This window comes from Hemiscyllium ocellatum, chromosome 14 (assembly GCF_020745735.1).
Source record: "Hemiscyllium ocellatum isolate sHemOce1 chromosome 14, sHemOce1.pat.X.cur, whole genome shotgun sequence".
Taxonomy (NCBI): domain Eukaryota; kingdom Metazoa; phylum Chordata; class Chondrichthyes; order Orectolobiformes; family Hemiscylliidae; genus Hemiscyllium; species Hemiscyllium ocellatum.
This window is the reverse complement of record NC_083414.1, coordinates 11405708-11425650: the sequence shown is the minus strand read 5'-3', so window position 1 is coordinate 11425650 and position 19943 is coordinate 11405708. Positions and strand designations below refer to the sequence as shown.

General features: G+C 45.6%; 1 protein-coding gene across 4 annotated transcripts in view; it reads left to right on the top strand.

The window, feature by feature from the left end:
• Positions 1-19943, top strand: part of LOC132822240 (high mobility group protein HMGI-C-like) — a 230093-nt gene that overhangs the window by 76902 nt on the left and 133248 nt on the right. For all 4 annotated transcript variants that reach the window (XM_060835360.1, XM_060835362.1, XM_060835359.1 and 1 more), the window contains exons 3-4: positions 8237-8320; positions 11417-11467. In XM_060835360.1, the coding sequence (XP_060691343.1) occupies positions 8237-8320; positions 11417-11467 (135 nt within the window). The remainder of the gene's footprint in view (positions 1-8236; positions 8321-11416; positions 11468-19943) is intronic.

Here is a 19943-nt window from a genome sequence, read left to right as displayed (position 1 = left end):
GGACGGTGGGGGGAGTGTGGACGGTGGGGCGAGTGTAGACAGTGGAGTGGGTGTGTACGGTTGGAGGAGTGTTGATGGTGGGGGGAGTGTGGACGGTAGGAGGAGTGTTGATGGTGGGGGATTGTGGACGGTAGGAGGAGTGCGGACGGTGGGGGGAGTGTGGACGTTGGGGCGGGTGTGTGCAGTGGGACGAGTGTGGACGGTGGGACGAGTGTGGACGGTGGGACGAGTGTGGACGTTGGGGCGGGTATGTGCAGTGGGAGGAGTGTGGACGGTGGTGGGAGTGTGGACGGTGGAGGGAGTGTGGACGGTGGAGGGAGTGTGGACGGTGGGGGGAGTGTGGACGGTGGGAGGAATGTAGACAGTGGGGGGAGTGTGGACAGTGGGGGGACTATGGACGGTGGGGGGACTGTGGACGGTGGGAGGAGTGTAGACGGTGGAGGGAGTATAGACGGTGGGAGGCAATGTGGACGGTGGGTGCAGCCTCATTCTCGTTTTGTATACAAGGAGAAAGTGAATACTGCCGGTGCTGGAGATCGGAGTCGAGAGTGCGGCAGGTCTACCTATCTATCCACTCCACCCTCCTCTCTGACCTTTCATCTTTACCCCACCTTCATCCCCCTATGCTCCCAGATTAACGAGTTCAACATGCGGCAAGACATCGAATACCAGGTCCTAGCTCCCAGCCCTGCTGTATTTTCACCATCCCTCCAGACCTCCCCCTCTCTGAGGATGAAAGATCAGTCCTCAGCAGAGGCCTCACCTTCATCCCCGTACGCTCCCAGATTAACAAGTTCAGCACACGGCAAGACATCAAATTCTTTGGTCATTTCCGTCACCTCCAAACGGACCCCACCACCAGGGATATATTTCCCTCCCCTCTCCTATCAGCGTTCCAGAAAGACCACTCCCTCCGTGACTCCCTCGTCAGGTCCATACCCCCCACCAACCCAACCCAACCTCCATTCCCGGCACCTTCCCCTGCAACCGCAAGAAATGCAAAACTTGCGCCCACACCTCCCCCCTCACTTCCCTCCAAGGCCCCAAGGGATCCTTCCATATCCATCACAAATTCACCTGCACCTCCACACACATCATTTATTGCATCCGCTGCACCCGATCTGGCCTCCTCTATATTGGGGAGACAGGCCGCCTACTTGCAGAACGTTTCAGAGAACACCTCTGGGACACCCGGACCAACCAACCCAACCATCCCGTGGCTCAACACTTTAACTCTCCCTCCCACTCCACCGAAGACATGCAGGTCCTTAGCCTCCTCCATCGCCAGACCATGGCAACACGACGGTTGGAGGAGGAGCGCCTCATCTTCCGCCTAGGAACCCTCCAACCACAAGGAATGAATGCAGATTTCTCCAGCTTCCTCATTCCCCCTCCCCCCACCTTATCTCAGTCCCAACCCCCCAGACTCAGCATCGCCTTCTTGACCTGCAGTCTTCTTCCTGACCTCCGCCCCCACCCCCACTCTGGCCTATCACCCTCACCTTAACCTCCTTCCACCTATCGCATTCCCAATGCCCCTCCCCCAAGTCCGTCCTCCCTACCTTTTATCTTAGCCTGCTTGGCACACCCTCCTCATTCCTGAAGCAGGGCTTATGCCTGAAACGTTGATTCTCCTGCTCCTTGGATGCTGCCTGACCTGCTGCACTTTTCCAGCAACACATTTTTCAGCTATGATCTCCAGCATCAGTAGTCCTCACTCTCTCCCACCTTCTACCCATCACACTCTCAGCTTCGTTCCGCCCATTTATCTCTCAGCCCCCTAGGGCCACCAGCCTTATTCCTGATGAAGAGCTTTTGTCTGAACCGTTGATTCTCCTGCTTCTCGTATGCTGCCTGACTGGCTGTGCTATACCAGCACCACACTCTTGTGTCCTCTTCTCTACTGTTGAACTCTTTGACAGTTCCCAGCCCATCATACCAAGTCTTTTTAGATTACTTACAGTGTGGAAACAGGCCCTTCGGCCCAACAAGTCCACACTGACCCGCCGAAGCGCAACCCACCCATACCCGTACATTTACCCCTTACCTAACACTACGGGCAATTTAGCAAGGCCAATTCACCTGACCCGCACTGTGGGAGGAAACCGGAGCACCCGGAGGAAACCCACGCAGACACGGGGAGAACGTGCAAACTCCACACAGTCAGTCGCCTGAGGCGGGAATTGAACCCGGGTCTCTGGCGCTGTGAGGCAGCAGTGCTAACCACTGTGCCGCCCAAGTCTCTCCTTCTGGTTCCAGTCTGTCTTGAACAGCAACACATGTTGGGCCACCTATACTTTGTAAATGACATGACATTACTATCGCTCAAACATGCATATGGATGTGTGTCAATCTTTCAATGTCACCATATTGATGGGCACTTTATCAGCTGCAAAGTTTGTTCGAGCAGGGGCTTATAGTTCAAACTTAACCACAGGAATAGAAAGTGAGAATGGAAACTGTTGCAATTAGAACAATGCCAGAACAGAAACGGTACTTTGCATCTATTAGGTCACTGATGGGCACTAGCACATCTGTAAAGTCTGCATATACTTAGAATCGTTGGTGTGTGTTTGTTTCAAATACCCACAGACTATAACCGCTCAGCTCGGACCTGAGAACCTCATTGATCTTGGGGCTGGTGCTATTTTCACTCAAGGCTGCAGTAATGATTTATAACGTATTCAAAATCTTACATCTGTCAGCTTTTTCCATTGTAAAATGTCTATGTCCACATGTCTAATGGAAACTCTGCAAACCCGTCTCATTCTCACTCTTGTGTGGAAAGAAGCGCTGCAGCACCGCCCCTGGTTGAAGAGTGTAATTACAGTACATCCATTTGTCTCTGATACAGACCACAATGAACGTGTGCATATTGTAATTTATCGTATAATTACATTTAATAAAAGGCCAGTGTAGTGATTGGAATGTGGGCCAGGAGGGTCTCATTGACTGAGATCCTTGACTGGGGCTGTTAACCCAGACCCATCAGGGAGCCCTGGCTGACAGATATAAACAGTTAAGCGGTGGTGTGGGGGTTAAAAAAAGACAGGACTGCCAGAGGTCCTGACAAAAAAAAGAACAGGAGTGTTACTGGGTGGTGGGGATCCCCAGTGAAGGGCTGTCTGTGCAGAAGAAAGAAAAAAAAATAAACAAGAGTCTCAAATAAGCACCACCGCAATTAGGTAGTGTGGGGCGCGGGGGGGGGGGGGGGCGTGGAGAGAAACAAAAACAAAAAAAAGAGTGTCAGAGGTTTAAACAAGAAATAAAAAATACAAAGGAGTCTGAGAGAGCCTCCTGGTCCGAGGGACTGGCTCTGACGAGGAGAAAGTGAGAGGGGGTGCAGATGCTGGAGATTAGAGTCGAAGAGTGTAGCGCTGGAAAAGCACAGCAGGTCAGGCAGCATCCGAGGAGCAGGAGAGTCGGCGTTCTGAGCGTGAGCCCTTCATCAGGAATTCTTCACCGGCCAGCCCAGAGCCCATGTACTCGGAACATGTTTAAAAAGAGTGACTCATTGACAGGATACGGGCCTCTGTGCCGTTATTTAAGGCAGTTATGTTTACCCTTCAACTGGGGGCTGAATTCTATCGATGGACCTTAGTCCAATTATTTCCCACCTTGTCGTCCAATTTCACATGAAGATTATGTCCGCCCAGACTCTCCATGATCAAATGAGTAAAATGTTGAAAATCTGGTATGCAGCGTATGCATTTTTCGCAAAGTTCCATCGAATCCTGCAATATTTCCTCAGGATTCCCTAAATCTTGACTGTTATAAAACAGCGTGCGCTCTGCCTCATACATAGTACTGCAGGGGAGCACCCACATTTGTAAAAAAGCAGGGGCTGTATGGGGATCAGAATATCGACTATGCCAGGACATATACAGGGAGAGTCAGTGAACTGTTGGCCCTTATACGTATAATTTTATTCGTTCTTGGATGTGAGTGTCACTGGCTTGGCCAGCACTTATGACCCATCATGAATTGCTCCTGAAAAGGCAATGGTGGTCCATTTCCATAAACAGTTGCACTTGTTGAAGTGTAGCTACATCGACAGTGTCATTCAGAGGGGAGTACCAGGACTTTGACCCAACCACAGAGGAGACATTGCTATATATTCCCATTCAGGATAGTGTGTGGTTTGGAGGAGAATTTGCAGGTGGTGATGTCCCTGTGCATTTTTCTGTCCTTGTCTGTCGAGGTAGTAGAGATGCTGTCGAGTTGGTGAGTTGCTTCAGCGCATCTTGTAGATGGTCCACACTGTGTGTCAGTGGCAGAGGGATTGAATGTTTAAGGTGGTGGTGGCAGGGTGGCAGGCAAGTGGTTTGCTTTGTCTTGGATGATGCTGAGCTGCTTGAGTTTTTATTGGAGATGTACCCAACCAGGCAAGTCATAGAGATGTACAGCACGGAAACAAACCCTTCTGTCCAGCCCGTCCATGCAGACCTGATATCCCAACCCATCTAGTCCCACCTGCCAGCACCCGGCCCATATCCCTCCAAATCTTTCCTATTCATATACCCATCCAAATGCCTTTTAAATGTTGCAATTGTACCAGCCTCCACCACTTCTTCTGGCAACTCATTCCATACACACATCACCCTCTGTGTGAAAATGTTGCCCCTGAGGTCACTTCTATATCTTTTCCCTGTCACCCTAAACCTATACCCTCTTGTTCTGGACTCCCCCACTCCAAGGAAAATACCTTGTCTATTTATCCTATCCAAGCACCTCATGATTTTGTAAACCTCTATAAGGTCACCCCTCAGCCTCCGATGTTCTAGGGAAAACAGCCCCAGCCTGTTCAACCTCTCCCTATAGCTCAAATCCTCCAACCCTGACAACATCCTTGTAAATCTTTTCTGAACCCTTTCAGGTTTTGCAACATCTTTCTGATAGGAAGGAGACCAGAATTACATGTAATATTCCAACAGTGGCCTGACCAATGTCCTGTACAGTTGCAACATGACCTCCCAACTCCTGTTCTCAATACTCTGACCAATAAAGGAAGCATACCAAATGCTTCTTCACTATTCTATCTACCTGTGACTCCACTTTCAAGGAGCTATGAACCTGCACTCCAAGATCTCTTTGTTCAGCAGCACTCCCTAGGACCTTACCATTAAGTGGGGAGTATTCCATCACACTCTTAACCTGTGCCTTCTTGATGGTAGTCTGGCTTTGTGGAGTCAGGAGGCACATTCCTTGCTGCAGAATGCCAGCCTCTGACTACCTCTGGATGTAGGTTTGCTCGCTGGGTGGGAAGGTTCATTTCCAGACGTTTCTTTACCTTACTAGGTAACGTCTTCAGTGGGCCTCCGAGCGAAACATTGCTGATAATTCCTGCTTTCTATTTATATGTTTGGGGTTCTTTTGGTTGGTGATGTCATTTCCGGTGGTGATGTAATTTCCTGTTCTTTTTCTCAGGGGGTGGTAGATGGCGTCTAACTCGATGTGTTTGTTGCTAGAGTTCCAGTTGGAATGCCATGCTTCTAGGAATTCTCGTGTGTGTCTCTGTTTGCCTTGTCCTAGGATGGATGTGTTGTCCCAGTCAAAGTAGTGTCCTTCCTTATCTGTGTGTAAGAATACTAGTGAGAGAGCGTCATGTCATTTTGTGGCTAGTTGATGTTCATATATCCTGGTGGCTAGTTTTCTGCCTGTTGGTCCAATATAGTGTTTGTTACTGTACAAACAAAATACTGTTTGTATTTTGTAAATGACATTAGTTTTGCTTGTTTCAAGGGTGTTTCAAGTTCATTAGCTGCTGTTTTAGTGTGTTGGTGGGTTTGTGGGCTACCATGATGCCAAGGGGTCTGAGTAGTCTGGCAGTCATTTCCGAGATGTCTTTGATGTAGAGTAGAGTGGTTAGGGTTTCTGGATGTGTTTTGGCCGCTTGTTGTTGAGAGATCGGCGGACTGTGTTCATTGGGTACCTATTCTTTTTGAATACATGATATCGGTGATTTTCCTCTGCTGTTCACAGTTCCTCAGTGGTGCACTGTGTGTTGGCTCATTGTGTTGGCACATTGAAATAACGTTCTGATGCAGTTTCATTTGTGGATGTTTCGATGATTGCTTCTGTAGTTCAATATTTGGTCTGTATGTGTTGTTTTTCTGTACAAGGGCGCATGCCCGAAACGTCGATTCTCCTGCTCCTTGGATGCTGCCTGACCTGCTGCGTTTTTCCAGCACCACATTTTCAGCTCTATTTTCCTGTACAGGCTAAGGTGGGGGCTCAGTGACCTCTCAACAAGCTCTGATCACTCCCTTCTACTGTCAAAAATTCAAATGGAAATGTTTTGCACGTTTGCCAGAATCCCTTTCACTTGGTCAGATTTATAGTGAAATCCAAACACTAAAGACCATAATGCATCCTACCAAGCCATCCATGAAGCAGAACCAACTCAACATGAGAGAATGCCAGTGGGAGTTTAGCAGATCTCCAGTCAGGATTATGGATCTGTAGAATTCTTTACCACAGAAGGTTGGGTGAGGCTGGGTCCTTATGTCTGCTTGAGGCTGGGTCCTTAAGTCTGCTTAAGGCTGAGATAGGCAGATTTGAATCAATAAGGAAATCAAGGATTATGGGGAAATGGCAGATAGGTGGAGTTGAGGATGATCAGATCCGCCATATTGAATTGAATGGCAGAGCAGACTCAATGAACTGAATGGCCGACCAATGTTCCAATGCATTGTGGTCTTTAGTACTTGGATCTCACTATAAATCTGACCAAGTGAAAGGAATTCTGGCAAACTTTAAAAACATTTCCATTTGAGTCTAAACGCTGGGATATAGGGATATGGAATATTTTCCATATCGGAGTAGCAGGAACAGCAGCCAGCTTTGTTGGGGCCTGCAGAAGTTGGAAATTATGTTGAACCCAGCAAGGGCCCACCCTTGGCACATAGTTCCACGGTTAACACTGGAAACATATGCACTGTTTCTTCAGACTGTGGTGCGTCAAACTTCGTTGTAAGAGCAAATCTATGGCAATTTGCCTCCATCTTGTCAATTACGGCTTGATTCTCCCATTCAGTGGGCTCCCGTTTGGATTGACTAAATGGAAGTTTTGCTTGTTTAAGACTTGATGTCTTCATAGTGAGCAGGAATGGTTAAAAACAAAAGTGGGTGGAAAATATTTCATTTCATTTTATTATGTGTACTTTGCTCTGTTTGACTTTTTTGTTGCAGTTTTGTTTGACAACGGATATAGAGTCAAAGGAAGTTGGGTCAAAGATAGGTAGATGTCCAGACTTTGGTGAGAGGTGGAATAGGCTCGAGGGGCTGAATGACCAACTCCTGTCTGTCCAAAAGCAGAAACAGAAATTGCAGGAAAAGCTCAGCAGGTCTGGCAGCATCTGTAGAGAGAAATCAGAGTTAACGTTTCGGGTTGAGTGACGGGAGGAAGGTCCTGTTCCTCCAGATGTCACCCAGTCATTAAGCTCTACTCTGCTCTGACTGTATCGTTCTTTAAGAGAGCAATTGGTTTTAGCTCCACTTCCTTGCCTGGCTCACATAAACCTACAACGTTTCTCCCTTCAAGCATTTATCTAAATCTCTTTGCCCTAGCAACCCTTTCAGGTAGCACTTCCCCAGTCACAACATGCCGCTTAAAAACTGACTCTCCTATCCCTAACTACGAACAAAATATTTTTCATCCTTTCTCGTTGATATATTAGTTCTGTTCGAGCACACAGTAATCATGCAAGCCAGTACATCAATCCACTGAGCAGAAAACGTACACCTTTTCCTATTGCCATGAGTTCTTCAAGACATTTATGACAGGAGCACTGAGAATTGCCATGAGATTAGTGGATATTGATGCGTATTACTGACATACCTATGTACCAGGAGAGTGCGAGGACTGCAGATGCTGGAAATCAGAGGCGAGAGTGTGGTGCTGGAAAAGCACAGCAGGTCGGGCAGCATCCGAGGAGCAGGAGAATTGATGTTTTGGGGGCAAAAAGCCCGATGAAGGGCTTTCCTGATGAAGGGCTTTTGCAGGAAGCGTTGACTCCCCTGCATCTCGGATGCTACCTGACCTGCTGCGCTTTTCTAGTGCCACACTCTCATATCTATGTACCAATCACTGCTTGCTATCAAAAGTGTATCAATCTCTCCCAACATATACATACATTCATTAATTTATATGTAGAATATTATTTCAAAGGATACACACCTTTGAAAGCTTCTCAACTTTGTCAATGTTAACTCTCGCTTGTAATTTGTCCTTCAGGAACCTACTGGACCTCCTACACCTAAGCGACCTCGAGGAAGACCGATAGGCAGCAAGAACAAGGAACCGCGAGCAGTCCGAAAGGTACCTGTTTGGAAAGGCGTTTTTTACTTATATTTTAATAGACACAGCCTTAATTCGTTTCCAGGTAGCCAGTGGATGGATGTACTTATTACTGCACCTCCCAGCTCTGCAGAGTCAACAAAGCAATTTTCCATCTCCCATATTTCTGTTCTGTGTGATTCTGTGTTTGGACAGCATTGGCTGAACTATCCTGAAAGTGCCAATAGCCAGGCTAATGACCAGTTTATAATCAGTTGAGCTCGTAAGGTGGCTCAATTTCATTTGCTAGAAGCAATATGTATTCATTTGCTGGGATCTATTTCTTCAAATAAAAGGAATGTGCTCTAGCCAGGCACATTTTTGAGTTACCCAGAAGATTAGAGAGCCTGTAGTTCCCTGGTGCTTCCTGTAAGATAATGCCTGGTGATTTGGAATTGACTTGCCAACCAGTCAGCTCCTGTGGGATAAATTTTGCATTTTTGCATTTCTCCTGATGAGTCAAATATCCAGCGATATATTTACAATTAACAACTGTATTGACAGAAAACAATAAATTGTGTGTTTTAATTTCCCCACAATGATCCCTCTCTTGTTTTGCCCACTGTAGTGTTCTGGAGATTAATGTTCAATTCTTAGTGACACCAGGACCAAGCCTGGAGGGTGGGGGGGCCAATGCAACAGTGTCAGGATAAACCTTCACTAAATCCAGGAGTGTTAAAAACTGTCTTCATACTCCAATGACAAGTTCAACAGGATAGTGAGGACGATCAGCACTGACCCTCCAATAGTACAGCCCTCCCTCGGCACTAAACCTCCAACAATGCCCTGCCTGTCAATGTAGTGAACTCAGCCACATTAGGGAGATTTAAACAATCCTTGGATAAGCTCATGGATGATGATGGGATAGCGTAGGGGGACGAGCTGAGAATAGTTCATAGGTCAGCGCAACAGTGAGGGCCGAAGGGCCTGTTCTGCGCTGTATTGTTCTTTGTTCTATGTTCTCATGTCCCTTTGTGCCAAACATTGCTCAAGAAACTCTAACATATTAAAATAAATGCTTGGTTCTTCCTGATTGAAGTCAAGCCCACCCATCCATCTTCCCAATCCACAGACACATCTAAATGGACCTTGAATTGATTTATGTGACCCAAGCATTTTAAAGTATGTTATCAACTTAAGTATGGCATCAACTCTTTTACTGTTTGTGTGTGTGTGTGTGTGTGTAAAAATATTGTTGATCAGACTTCCCTTCATCCTCCAAAGCCCCTGATCTTTTATTTACTCCAATCCCCTGAAATTTGAGCTGTCTGCTTTGGTGAACAATTTGGATTAACTTTTATGAACCGCCTCACAAACTTGGAAAAGTCAACGTGGAGACCTCAAAGGCTCCCTGTTTCTGAAGAAAGCAAGATCCCAATTTCCTTAACCTCACAGGACAGAACCCCATGGTAAAATAATAACCACGGTAATGTAATAATCAGAGAAAGACGCGGGTTTTCTGACATAATTCTGTGTTAAGTTCAAGAGCTTGTCCTTCGTCATGGTTAGACAGGTTCTGTTAATTGAAAGTCTTGTCATTTGCATTAAAAATGAATGGGATGGTTATTTGAATTTACCAGCATAAATAACATGGCAACAGCAATGTCTAAAATAAAAATTGACTTCAAAGGGGCAGACTTTTAATTAAAACTGTCTGATTTCAGTGTACAATTTACAGTCAGTACACCAAGTTTTCACATCAGTGACGTGGAGCCTTAGTGTCCTGGTACAGGGGGTGGTGTGGCACAACAATATGAAATGGCAGCATGGTGACTATGATACAGGATGATTAATCCTCATTATCTGCAAGGGTGAGAGTTCAAATCCAACCACAGCAGGTATTTTAAAATCAGTTACATCAAATAATTAAATTTACTCAAATACATTCTGAAATGACAAAAAACTTGAGACTGGATTCTCATTGAGACAAGGCCATGCTAAATTGTCCGTAGTGTTAGGTGCAGGGGTAAATGTAGGGGAATGGTTCTGGGTGGGTGGCTCATCGGAGGGTCGGTGTGGGCTTGTTGGGTTGAAGGGCCTGTTTCCACACTGGACGGAATCTAATCTAATCACGTCAGGGTGTGATTTCCTCCTTTTCCAGCAGGCTGCACCTATGCCAGCAGAGAAGGGGCTGGCGTTGTGACTGCAGCACTGGTGAGAAACCCAAGCTCAACAGAGAGCCATTTGAACTGAGTTCGGAGGGACTCTGTTTTCATTGTAGGAAAGGCATGAACCACAATGTGGGAAGGATCAATTCATGGAGGAGACACACATCCTCATGAAGGGCAGATAGGCAGATGGCACAGAAAACATGAGTTTTCCTGCAATGGATGTTAATGCTGGATAATGTTACATATTTCGCCAAATAAAATGGCATCAGGTATAAGTTCATAGGATTCAATGATTGGGAGCAATTGGTTTGTCACCAACAGGGTGTAATTAATTGATGTGACAATGCATATATTATCCAATAAGGTAAGAAACTGGATATGGATATTGTGGTATTGAAGAACTTAATAGACATTTATTACATCTAACTATTATGTCCAAGTTTTACATTCCTCAGGCATATAAGTATCTGGCTGAAAATGTGTAGCTGGAAAAGCGCAGCAGGTCAGGCAGCATCCAAGGAACAGGAGATTCGACATTTCGGGCATAAGCCCTTCTTCAGGAATGATTCCTGAAGAAGGGCTTATGCCCGAAACGTCGAATCTCCTGTTCCTTGGATGCTGCCTGACCTGCTGCGCTTTTCCAGCAACACATTTTCAGCTCTGATCTCCAGCACCTGCAGTTCTCACTTTTTCCTCCCATATAAGTATCTGGGCCAATATTAAGCTGCTGTGTTGTAACAGAGGAGCATGTTTCCCAATAGTGTATTAGTGATCCAGGGTAAGATGGAGAATGAGATTTGTATACTCACAGGTTACGCAATACAATGTAGTGATGCTACTGCAAGCACATCTTTTATCATTGGCTGACATATTGACCGTGAGACATAACACAACTCTGAAATGCATGAATGTGCTTGAATAATTGAACCCCTTGTTAATTAAGTTGTCTAATTATCTGTATCTACAGAAAGCAGAGCCACCTCGAGTGAAACGGCCTAGAGGGAGACCGAGAAAATGGGTGAGTGGCATACAATACGATGAACAAAGTTACTTCCTTGTTGTTAAAGGGCTTTAATTCTCTCAGTGGTCTCTGGGACCATGGTATTGGATTCTCCAATATCCCTCCCCATGTTTTCATTTACAAGCACCCTGCCAATAATGGGAAAGTCAGTGAGAAGGAGGTACATGTTTTGTTGCAGGCCTGAGGGAGGTAATTTGGCCCATCATAGATTTATTGTAGGCTGTTCCTAACTAGCTGAGTCCTCAGTGATGTCATTTGCATGGGGGTTTTATCTTGTTGAAAACAAGCCAGCGAGGGAAGCAAGTATTTCAGTGAACCAACAACATGTTAATATGAAAGTTAATATCAAAGAGATCTTGTTTTGAATTAACTTGTGTCAGCCACTACAGACAACCGCAGTCATATACTCAGAGATTTTGGAACAAAGAGACAGGAGTGAGACAAGTACATGAATAAGAAACGCTTAGAAGGATATAGGCCAGGCACAGGAATGTGGATTAGTTTAGTGTGGGATTATGGTTGCAATAGACTGGTTGGACCAAAGAGTCTGTTTGAATCTATGAGTAGGCCATTCAGCCCCTTTAGCCTGTTCCACCATTCAACAAGATCATGGCAGACCTATGACCTAACTCCATATACCTGCCTTTGCCGCATATCCCTTAAAACCTTTGCTTAACAAAAATGTATCTACCTCTGATTGAAAGTTAACAACTGATCTAGAATCTACTGCCATTTGTGAAAGAGAGTTCCAAACCTTTCCCACCCATTGTGTGTAGAAGAACTTCTGAACATCTCTCCTGGGGACCTAATTCCCAAACTGTGACCCTTAGCTGTAGAATCCCCAACCAGTGGAAAAAGGTTTCTCTTTATCTATCCTGTCTTTTCCTGTTATTATCTAGAATATTTTGATCAGATCTTCCCTTAACCTTCGCAATTCTAGAGAAAACAGGCTTCATTTGTCTAATATCTCCTCAGAACTTAACCCCTGAAGTCCGAGTAACATTCTTGTAAATTTATGACCAACAATTTGACACAAAGTGGCCTCACTTTGCCATAAATCCTTCTTTATTTTCTAAATTTTTGACGTCACTGAAGAGGGGAATGTACATCGATGTGGGGAGTGTCTCATGTGAATTGCTCTTTAGGAGAAGTAGTAAGCATATGATGGGCCAAATGGCCTCCAGTGCTGTAACAATTCTCTGATTTTATAAGAGTTTAAGGTGGTGTCATCATACTAATGTCACTAATAGTGTGGGGACCTGAGTTACAGCCCCTTTGTAGCTTGTGGAACTTAAATTCAATGAATAAATCTGGAATTGAAAGCTGGTGCCTGGGATAAGAACATATCTGGCTCACTTATATCCTTTAGGTTAAAGAAATTAGCCATTGACTCCAGCTTCGGCCTATGTGTGACTCCAAGCCAATGGTTGACTCTTAACTATTCTCTGAAATGGTGAAGCAAGCCACTCAGTTCCAGGGCAGTTAGGGATGGACAACTACATTGACTTTCTCATTGACACCCACATCACCATGAAAGAATAAAAGCAGAAAAAAACACAACTTTTACACTTTCTATTCAAACTGATGGACATTGAGTTCTCACTTTCTATCCGTGATGGTATCAGATACTGGTCTCTGGAACAAAGCTGCTGTTGTAGGTTGGAATCTAATTTCTGTTGAGTACAAGTACAGAGAGGTTCCTGATGAAGGGCTTTTGCCTGAAACGTCGATTTTCCTGCTCCTCGGATGCTGCCTGACCTGCTGTGCTTTTCCAGCACCACTCTGATCTAATCTCCACAAGTACAGAGAACCTGCTCCCTGCCCAAACCTTTCAGGAATAGATTACCTTAACTTATTTTCTTTGTATATATGGAGTCTACAGGCTATGAGTGACCGAGGTCATGTTACAGGGGTCTGTTTAACCCACTTGTCTTTGTTCAGGTGGCCAGCTCTATTTGCTACCGAGTATAATTATTGGGTTAATGAAGGTTGTGTCAGGTTTGGTTTTGTTATTCCTTCACGGATGTGGGTGTCGCTGGTCGGAGCAGTATTTATCGACCATCCATCGTTGCCTTTAAGGTGATGGTGAGCTGTCTGCTTGAAACACTGCAGTCTGTCTGGTGTAGGGACACCCACAACATCATTAGGGACAGAGTGGATACCAAGTGGTGTGTCTCATTTCATTTCTTTGTCATCCTTTCCAGCAGTTGATATAACTGGGAGGTTATTTAAAAGGAGAAAGTGAGGGCTACGGATGCTAGAGATCAGAGTCAAAGAGTGAGGTGCTGGAAAAGTACACCAGATCAGGCAGTATCCAAGGACCAGGGGAGTTGACGTTTTGGGCATAACCCTTCATCAGGAGATCACAGGGCAGTTAAGAGTCAATGAAGGACATTGGTAAACTAGGTGGATTTTTTTTACAAAAAACAATAATGTTTTCATGATGGTCAGTGGACTTTTAATTCCACACTTCTGTGGAATCTTAAACCCACCAGTTACTTCCTTCTTAGAGTTTGTTGGATGATGTGGTCCCCTTGATACTTTTGTTAAACGTATCACATAATTTATTTCCTTTGTGAGTGTGAGGAAAGGCTTGTTGAATCACATCATGAAGACTTCTCAGCAGCGGCCATCTTGTCTTGAAATGAGATTTGACTGCTGGGCAACCGAGTCAAACTTACCACTGTGCCACAGACCAAATTCTCTTGTAGAATCTAAATCATTGTCAAATATCCACCATCCATACCTAAGCCCTCTAAACCTCCTCAATTAGATCAATGTCTTGGAACACATTCCCAGTTCTCCATGATTAAGTGTATAAATGATCTGAATCTCTTTGTTAGATCCTAGGGATGTACCCAGGTCTGCGATATCCCTTATTATATACATCAACAGGCAACTCTTTAGATTCCAGCCTGTAACTCACTCCATGACTCATATACAGCCCATAGGGGCAGCACAGTGGCTCAGTGGTTAGCACTGCTGCCTCAAAGTGCCAGGCACCTGGGTTCGATCCCAGCCTCTGGTGATTGTCTGTGTGGAGTTTGTACATTCTCCCTGTGTCTGCGTGGGCTTACTCCAGGTGCTCTGGTTTCCTCCCACAATCTGAAGATGTGCAGGTTAGGTGAATTGGCCATGCTAAATTGTCTGTCATAATCAGGGACGTAAAGGTTAGGGATAAAATGTAGGGGAATGGATCTGTGTGGGCTGCTCCTTGGAGGGTCAGCATGGACTGTTGGGCTGAAGGGCCTGTTTCCACACAGTGGGGATTCTAAATACAGCATCTGACTGATTCGTAGGATTAAATTGTTACCTGTAAACCTTGCTGGGGATTCTGTAAAAACACTGCACAATTTTTAGATAATATTTAAGTCCACAATACATCAAGAACTCCCAAAGTGTCGGCCCACTTTCCTGTCGAAGTCGGTGGGTCTAGAAGTCAAACGAGCCTGTTCCTGAAGAAAAAAGGGATGTGATGACCTTGTAGTATTGCTGCTGGCCTATGAATGCAGAGACCCAGGTAATGTTCAGAGGACGCAGGTTGAAATCCAGCCATGGCAGATAATGGAATGTGAATCCAATAAAAATCTGGAATTAAGAGTCTAATGATGACCATGAAAGCATTGATGGTTGTCAGGAAACGCCCATCTGAATCACTAATACCCTTTAGGGAAGCACACTGCTGTCTTGGCCAACATGTGACTCCAGACCCACAGTAATATAGCTGAATCTTAACTACCCTCTGGGCAATTAGGAATGGGCAATAAATGCTGGCCTGGCCAGCGATGCCCACATCCTGTGCGTGAATTAAGAAAACTTTAAAAATGAAGCCTTGCCTGCCTCTTTGAAGTGATTTTCTCCTGGCAAACCAAACACCCAGTTCACAGAACAGATGGAAATAAGGGAAGTTTATTGGGGATTTTTGATGTGTTTTTAATTAATTGTAAGAAGTGCACTGAATGCAATGTTGCGGATACTGAGGGCAATAATTGGTGGACATCGGAATGCAATTAAAACATCACAACAACATCCCCCGTAAACAACTGTAATTTATTTCCCATCTGGGACTTTAACAGGCAGTGTTTTCTGACATTTATTGCGCAGCAGCAGGTAGTGTGCTTTCAATTAGCCTCGTTCAAGCTTTTAACAAGTTTGTGCAGTCCCATATTAAACCAGAGAAATACCCAGCTCCAGCAGGAGTGTTTGGACCTTGGTCAGAAAGGGAAGTAGACCTGAGCTAAGCTTAAATGGAGCAGAATTATCACAAATAAAGGCCATTTTTCCCCTCGTACCTATCCTGGCTATTTGACAAAGACTTGGAGTTAGTTGCAAAATTCCAGATTTAACCATTAAATCTGAATTCCATGGTGAGATTTTAACCCAGCTTCCCCGTGAATTAGCCTGGGTCTCAGAGTTAATAGTCCACTGACATTGCCACTCTGGTACTACCTTTTTTGGTGTGATATTAGATTTTAATTTTCGTAGCTAACCTAGGCAAGAGTGTTGAACAGCACTGAAACAGACCCTTCAGTCCAACTTGTCCACGCCAACCAGATATCCTAAATTAATCTCGTCCCATTTGCCAGCACTTGGCCCATATCCCTCTAAATCCTTCCTATTCATGTACCCATCCAGATGCTTTTTAAATGTTGTAATTGTACCAGCTTCCACCACTTCCTCTGGCAGCTCATTCCATACACGTACCACCCTCTGTGTGAAACAGTTGCCCCTCAGGTCCTTTTCATATCTTTCCCCTCTCACCCTAAACCTAAGCCCTCTAGCTCTGGACTCCTCCACCCCAGGGAAAAGACCTTGTCTGTTTACCCTATCCAAAACCCTCATGATTTTATAAACCTCTATAAAGTCACCCCTCAGCCTCTAACGCTCCAAGGAAAACAGCCCCAACCTCTCCCTAGATCTCAAACTCTCCAACCCTGGCACCATCCTTATAATTTTTTTCCGAACCCTTGCAAATTTAACAACATCTTTCCTGTAGTAGGGAGGTCAGAACTGAACATCTCAAAATTCTTTACATCACTGAAGTAGAGTTATTAATATTACAATATTTGTGGGCGGCACGGTGGTTAGCACTGCTGCCTCACAGCGCCAGAGACCCGGGCTCAGTTCCCGACTCAGGCGACTGACTGTGTGGAGTTTGCACGTTCTCCCACTGTCTGCGTGGGTTTCCTCCAGGTGCTCCGGTTTCCTCCCACAGTCCAAAGATGTGCTGGTCAGGTGAATTGGCCATGCTACATTGCCCGTAGTGTTAGGTAAAGGGGTAAATGTAGGGGTATGGGTGGGTTGCACTTCGGTGGGTCGGTGTGGACGTGTTGGGCCGAAGGGCCTGTTTCCACACTGTAAGTAATCTAATCTAATCTAATAGTTCCTAAACATGGGTATCAATTTTGACACAGCAAATGGCCAGATAATCCTTTCTTTTGATGTTGGCACAGAGGTAAATGTTGGCCAACACACTTGTCTTTGGTCAACATCGAATCCAAAGGCCTTGTGGAGACTCACAGGATTCTGAGGGCCTTGACAGGGTAAATACAGAAAGGTTGTTTCTCCTCATGGGAGAATCTAGGACCAGAGGATATAGTCTCAGAATAAGGGCTCGCACATTTAAGACAAAGATAAGTGGCCTTTCTTTTCTCAGATAGTTGTGAATCTGTGGCTGCTAAGTCTGGGTCGAGCGCGTGGTGCTGGAAAAGCATAGCAGGTCAAGCAGTATCCGAGGAGCAGGAGAATCGACGTTTCGGGCAAAAGCCCTTCTTGGGAAATGAGGCTTGTGTCCCAAGGGGGCTGAGCGATAAATGGGAAGGAGTGGTGTTGGGGGGAGGTAGCTGAGAAAGCGATAGGTGGATGAAGGTGAGGGAAAAGGTGATAGGTCAGAGGGGGGAGTGATGGACTGTTCCGGAGGGCAGTGCTGAGTTGGAGGCTTGGGATTGGGATAATGTGGGGGGAGAGGAAGTGAGGAAACTGTTGAAATCTGCATTTATCCCATGTGGTTGGAGGGTCCCAAGGTGGAATATGAGGCATTCTTCCTCCAGGCGTTGGGTGGTAATGGTTTGGCGATGGAGGAGGCCCAGGACCTGCATGTCCTTGACGGAGTTGGAGAGGGACTCGAAGTGTTCAGCCAGAGGGCGGTGGGGTTGGTGGGTGTGGGTGTCCCAGAGATGTTCTCTGAAACAATTCGCAAAAAGGCATCCCCTCTCCCCAATGTAGAGGAGACCACACCGGGTGCAACGGACACAGTAGATGGCATTGGTAGAAGTATAGGTAAATTTCTGAGCAAATGTGGAAGGATCCTTTGGGGGTTGAGCCTGGGCCCTGAGTGTATTCAAGGCTGAGAAGGGCAGATTTTTAATCAATAAGGGAATCAAGGGTTATGGGGAAAAGGTAAGCAAGTGGAGCTGAGGATTATTGGATCAACTATGATCTCATTGAATGGTGGAGCAGACTCGATGGGCTGAATTGCCTTCTTCTGCTCCTATGTCTTATACAGCAGCACACCCAACACTGCAGCATGCCCTCAGCACCACAAGTGGTCAGCCTCGATTTCTGGAGTGGGTCAGGAACCCACAAGCTTGCAAATCAGAGGTGAGTGTGTTATTTTGAAATCCAGCAAGTGTAGCCTTGTGCATGACTATTTGGAGCTGGAGAGATCCAAGACTTGGAAGAGATTTTGTCAAGGTCGGTGTGCTGTTCGGAACAGCCTAACCAGAACTAAACACTGTCTGCTATTTCCCACTTCCCATGGGATTCCATTTAATGTTTTAAGTGCCAGATGCATGAGGGACAGGCCATACCATCCTACGATGAGGGAAGCTATTTCAGTGCTTGAAACTTGGCATCAGCTGGCAATATAGCAACCTATTAAAGAGTCTCCTGGTCAAACCAGGGAAACTCTGCATCATGGCTACACGTTTCCTGGCCAACTCCATTGCCATTAACATGAAACCTGAGAGCAAAAACGTAGAGTCATAGAGATGTACAGCATGGAAACAGACCCTTTGGTCCAACCCGTCCATGCCAGCCAGATATCCCAACCCAATCTAGTCCCACCTGCCAGCACCCGGCCCATATCCCTCCAAACCCTTCCTATTCATATACCCAACTAAATGCCTCTTAAATGTTGCAATTGTACCAGCCTCCACCACTTCCTCTGGCAGATCATTCCATACATGTACCACCCTCTGCATGAAAAAGTTGCCCCTTAGATCTCTTTTATATCTTCCCCCTCTCACCCTAAACCTATGCCCTCCAGTTCTGGACTCCCCTACCCCAAGGAAAAGACTTTGTCTATTTATCCTATCCATGCCCCTCATAATTTTGTAAACCTCTATAAGGTCACCCCTCAGCCTCCGACACTCCAGGGAAAACAGCCCCAGCCTGTTCAGCCTCTCCCTGTAGCTCAAATCTTCCAATCCTGGCAACATCCTTATAAATCTTTTCTGAATCCTTTCCAAGTTTCACAACATCTTTCCGGTAGGAAGGAGACCAGAATTGCACGCAATATTCCAACAGTGGCCTCACCAATGTCCTGTACAGCCAGTAGAAGTGTACTACTTCAAAATTAAATTTCAGTTGTAAATATTTCACGTGACAAAGATTTCACTTTTAAAATTTTTTTCTTAAAAATCATTCACGGAATGTGGATTTTGCTGGCCAGACCAGCATTTATTGCTCATCTCTAATTACCCAGAATGCAGTTCTGAGCCAACTACACTGCTGTGGGTCTGGAGTCACACATAGTCCAGACCAGATAAGGATCATAGATCTTCTTCCCTAAAGTACATTAGATTAGTTTTGAGATTGTTTTACTTGGAGAGCTAAATGTATTGGTGCACACGCGTGGTTGGGTGTGTGCTTGTCACAAAAAAGCCAAGGATATTTGCCTTATTGTGAAGGAATAATGTTGGTTTGCTTTTTGCTCATTCGCTATTGAAAGTTCTTGCTTGTGTCCAGCGTTGTACTCACCGCTCTGTGTGGGATGTGGCTGGGCTTTCCTTCCATTGGAAAGGAGACTGTCGCAGTCTGAGCAAGGATGGGCTGGGGAATGGGAACGGAAATGTTGTAAGTGAACTCAACAGCCTGCCAAGATTTTGCAGCCAGTTCCCTTGAGCTGGACCCACATTTGGATAATACTGATACTAACCCATCTTCATAAGCCCACATCAAGGGCTCCCCTCCATCATAAGGTCAGAAGTGGGGATGTTCGCTGATGGTTGTATAATATTCAGCACCATTCATGACTCCTCGGATACTGGAGCAGTCCGTGTTCAAACACAAGATCTGAACAATGGCGAGGCTTGGGTTGATAAGTGGCAAAGAACATTCAAGCAACACAAATGCAAGGCTACGACCATCACCAATAAGAAACAACCTATCCAACATCCCATGGCATTCAGTGGTGTTACCATCACTGAATTCCCCCACCATCAACATAGACATTGACCAGAAACTAAACTCC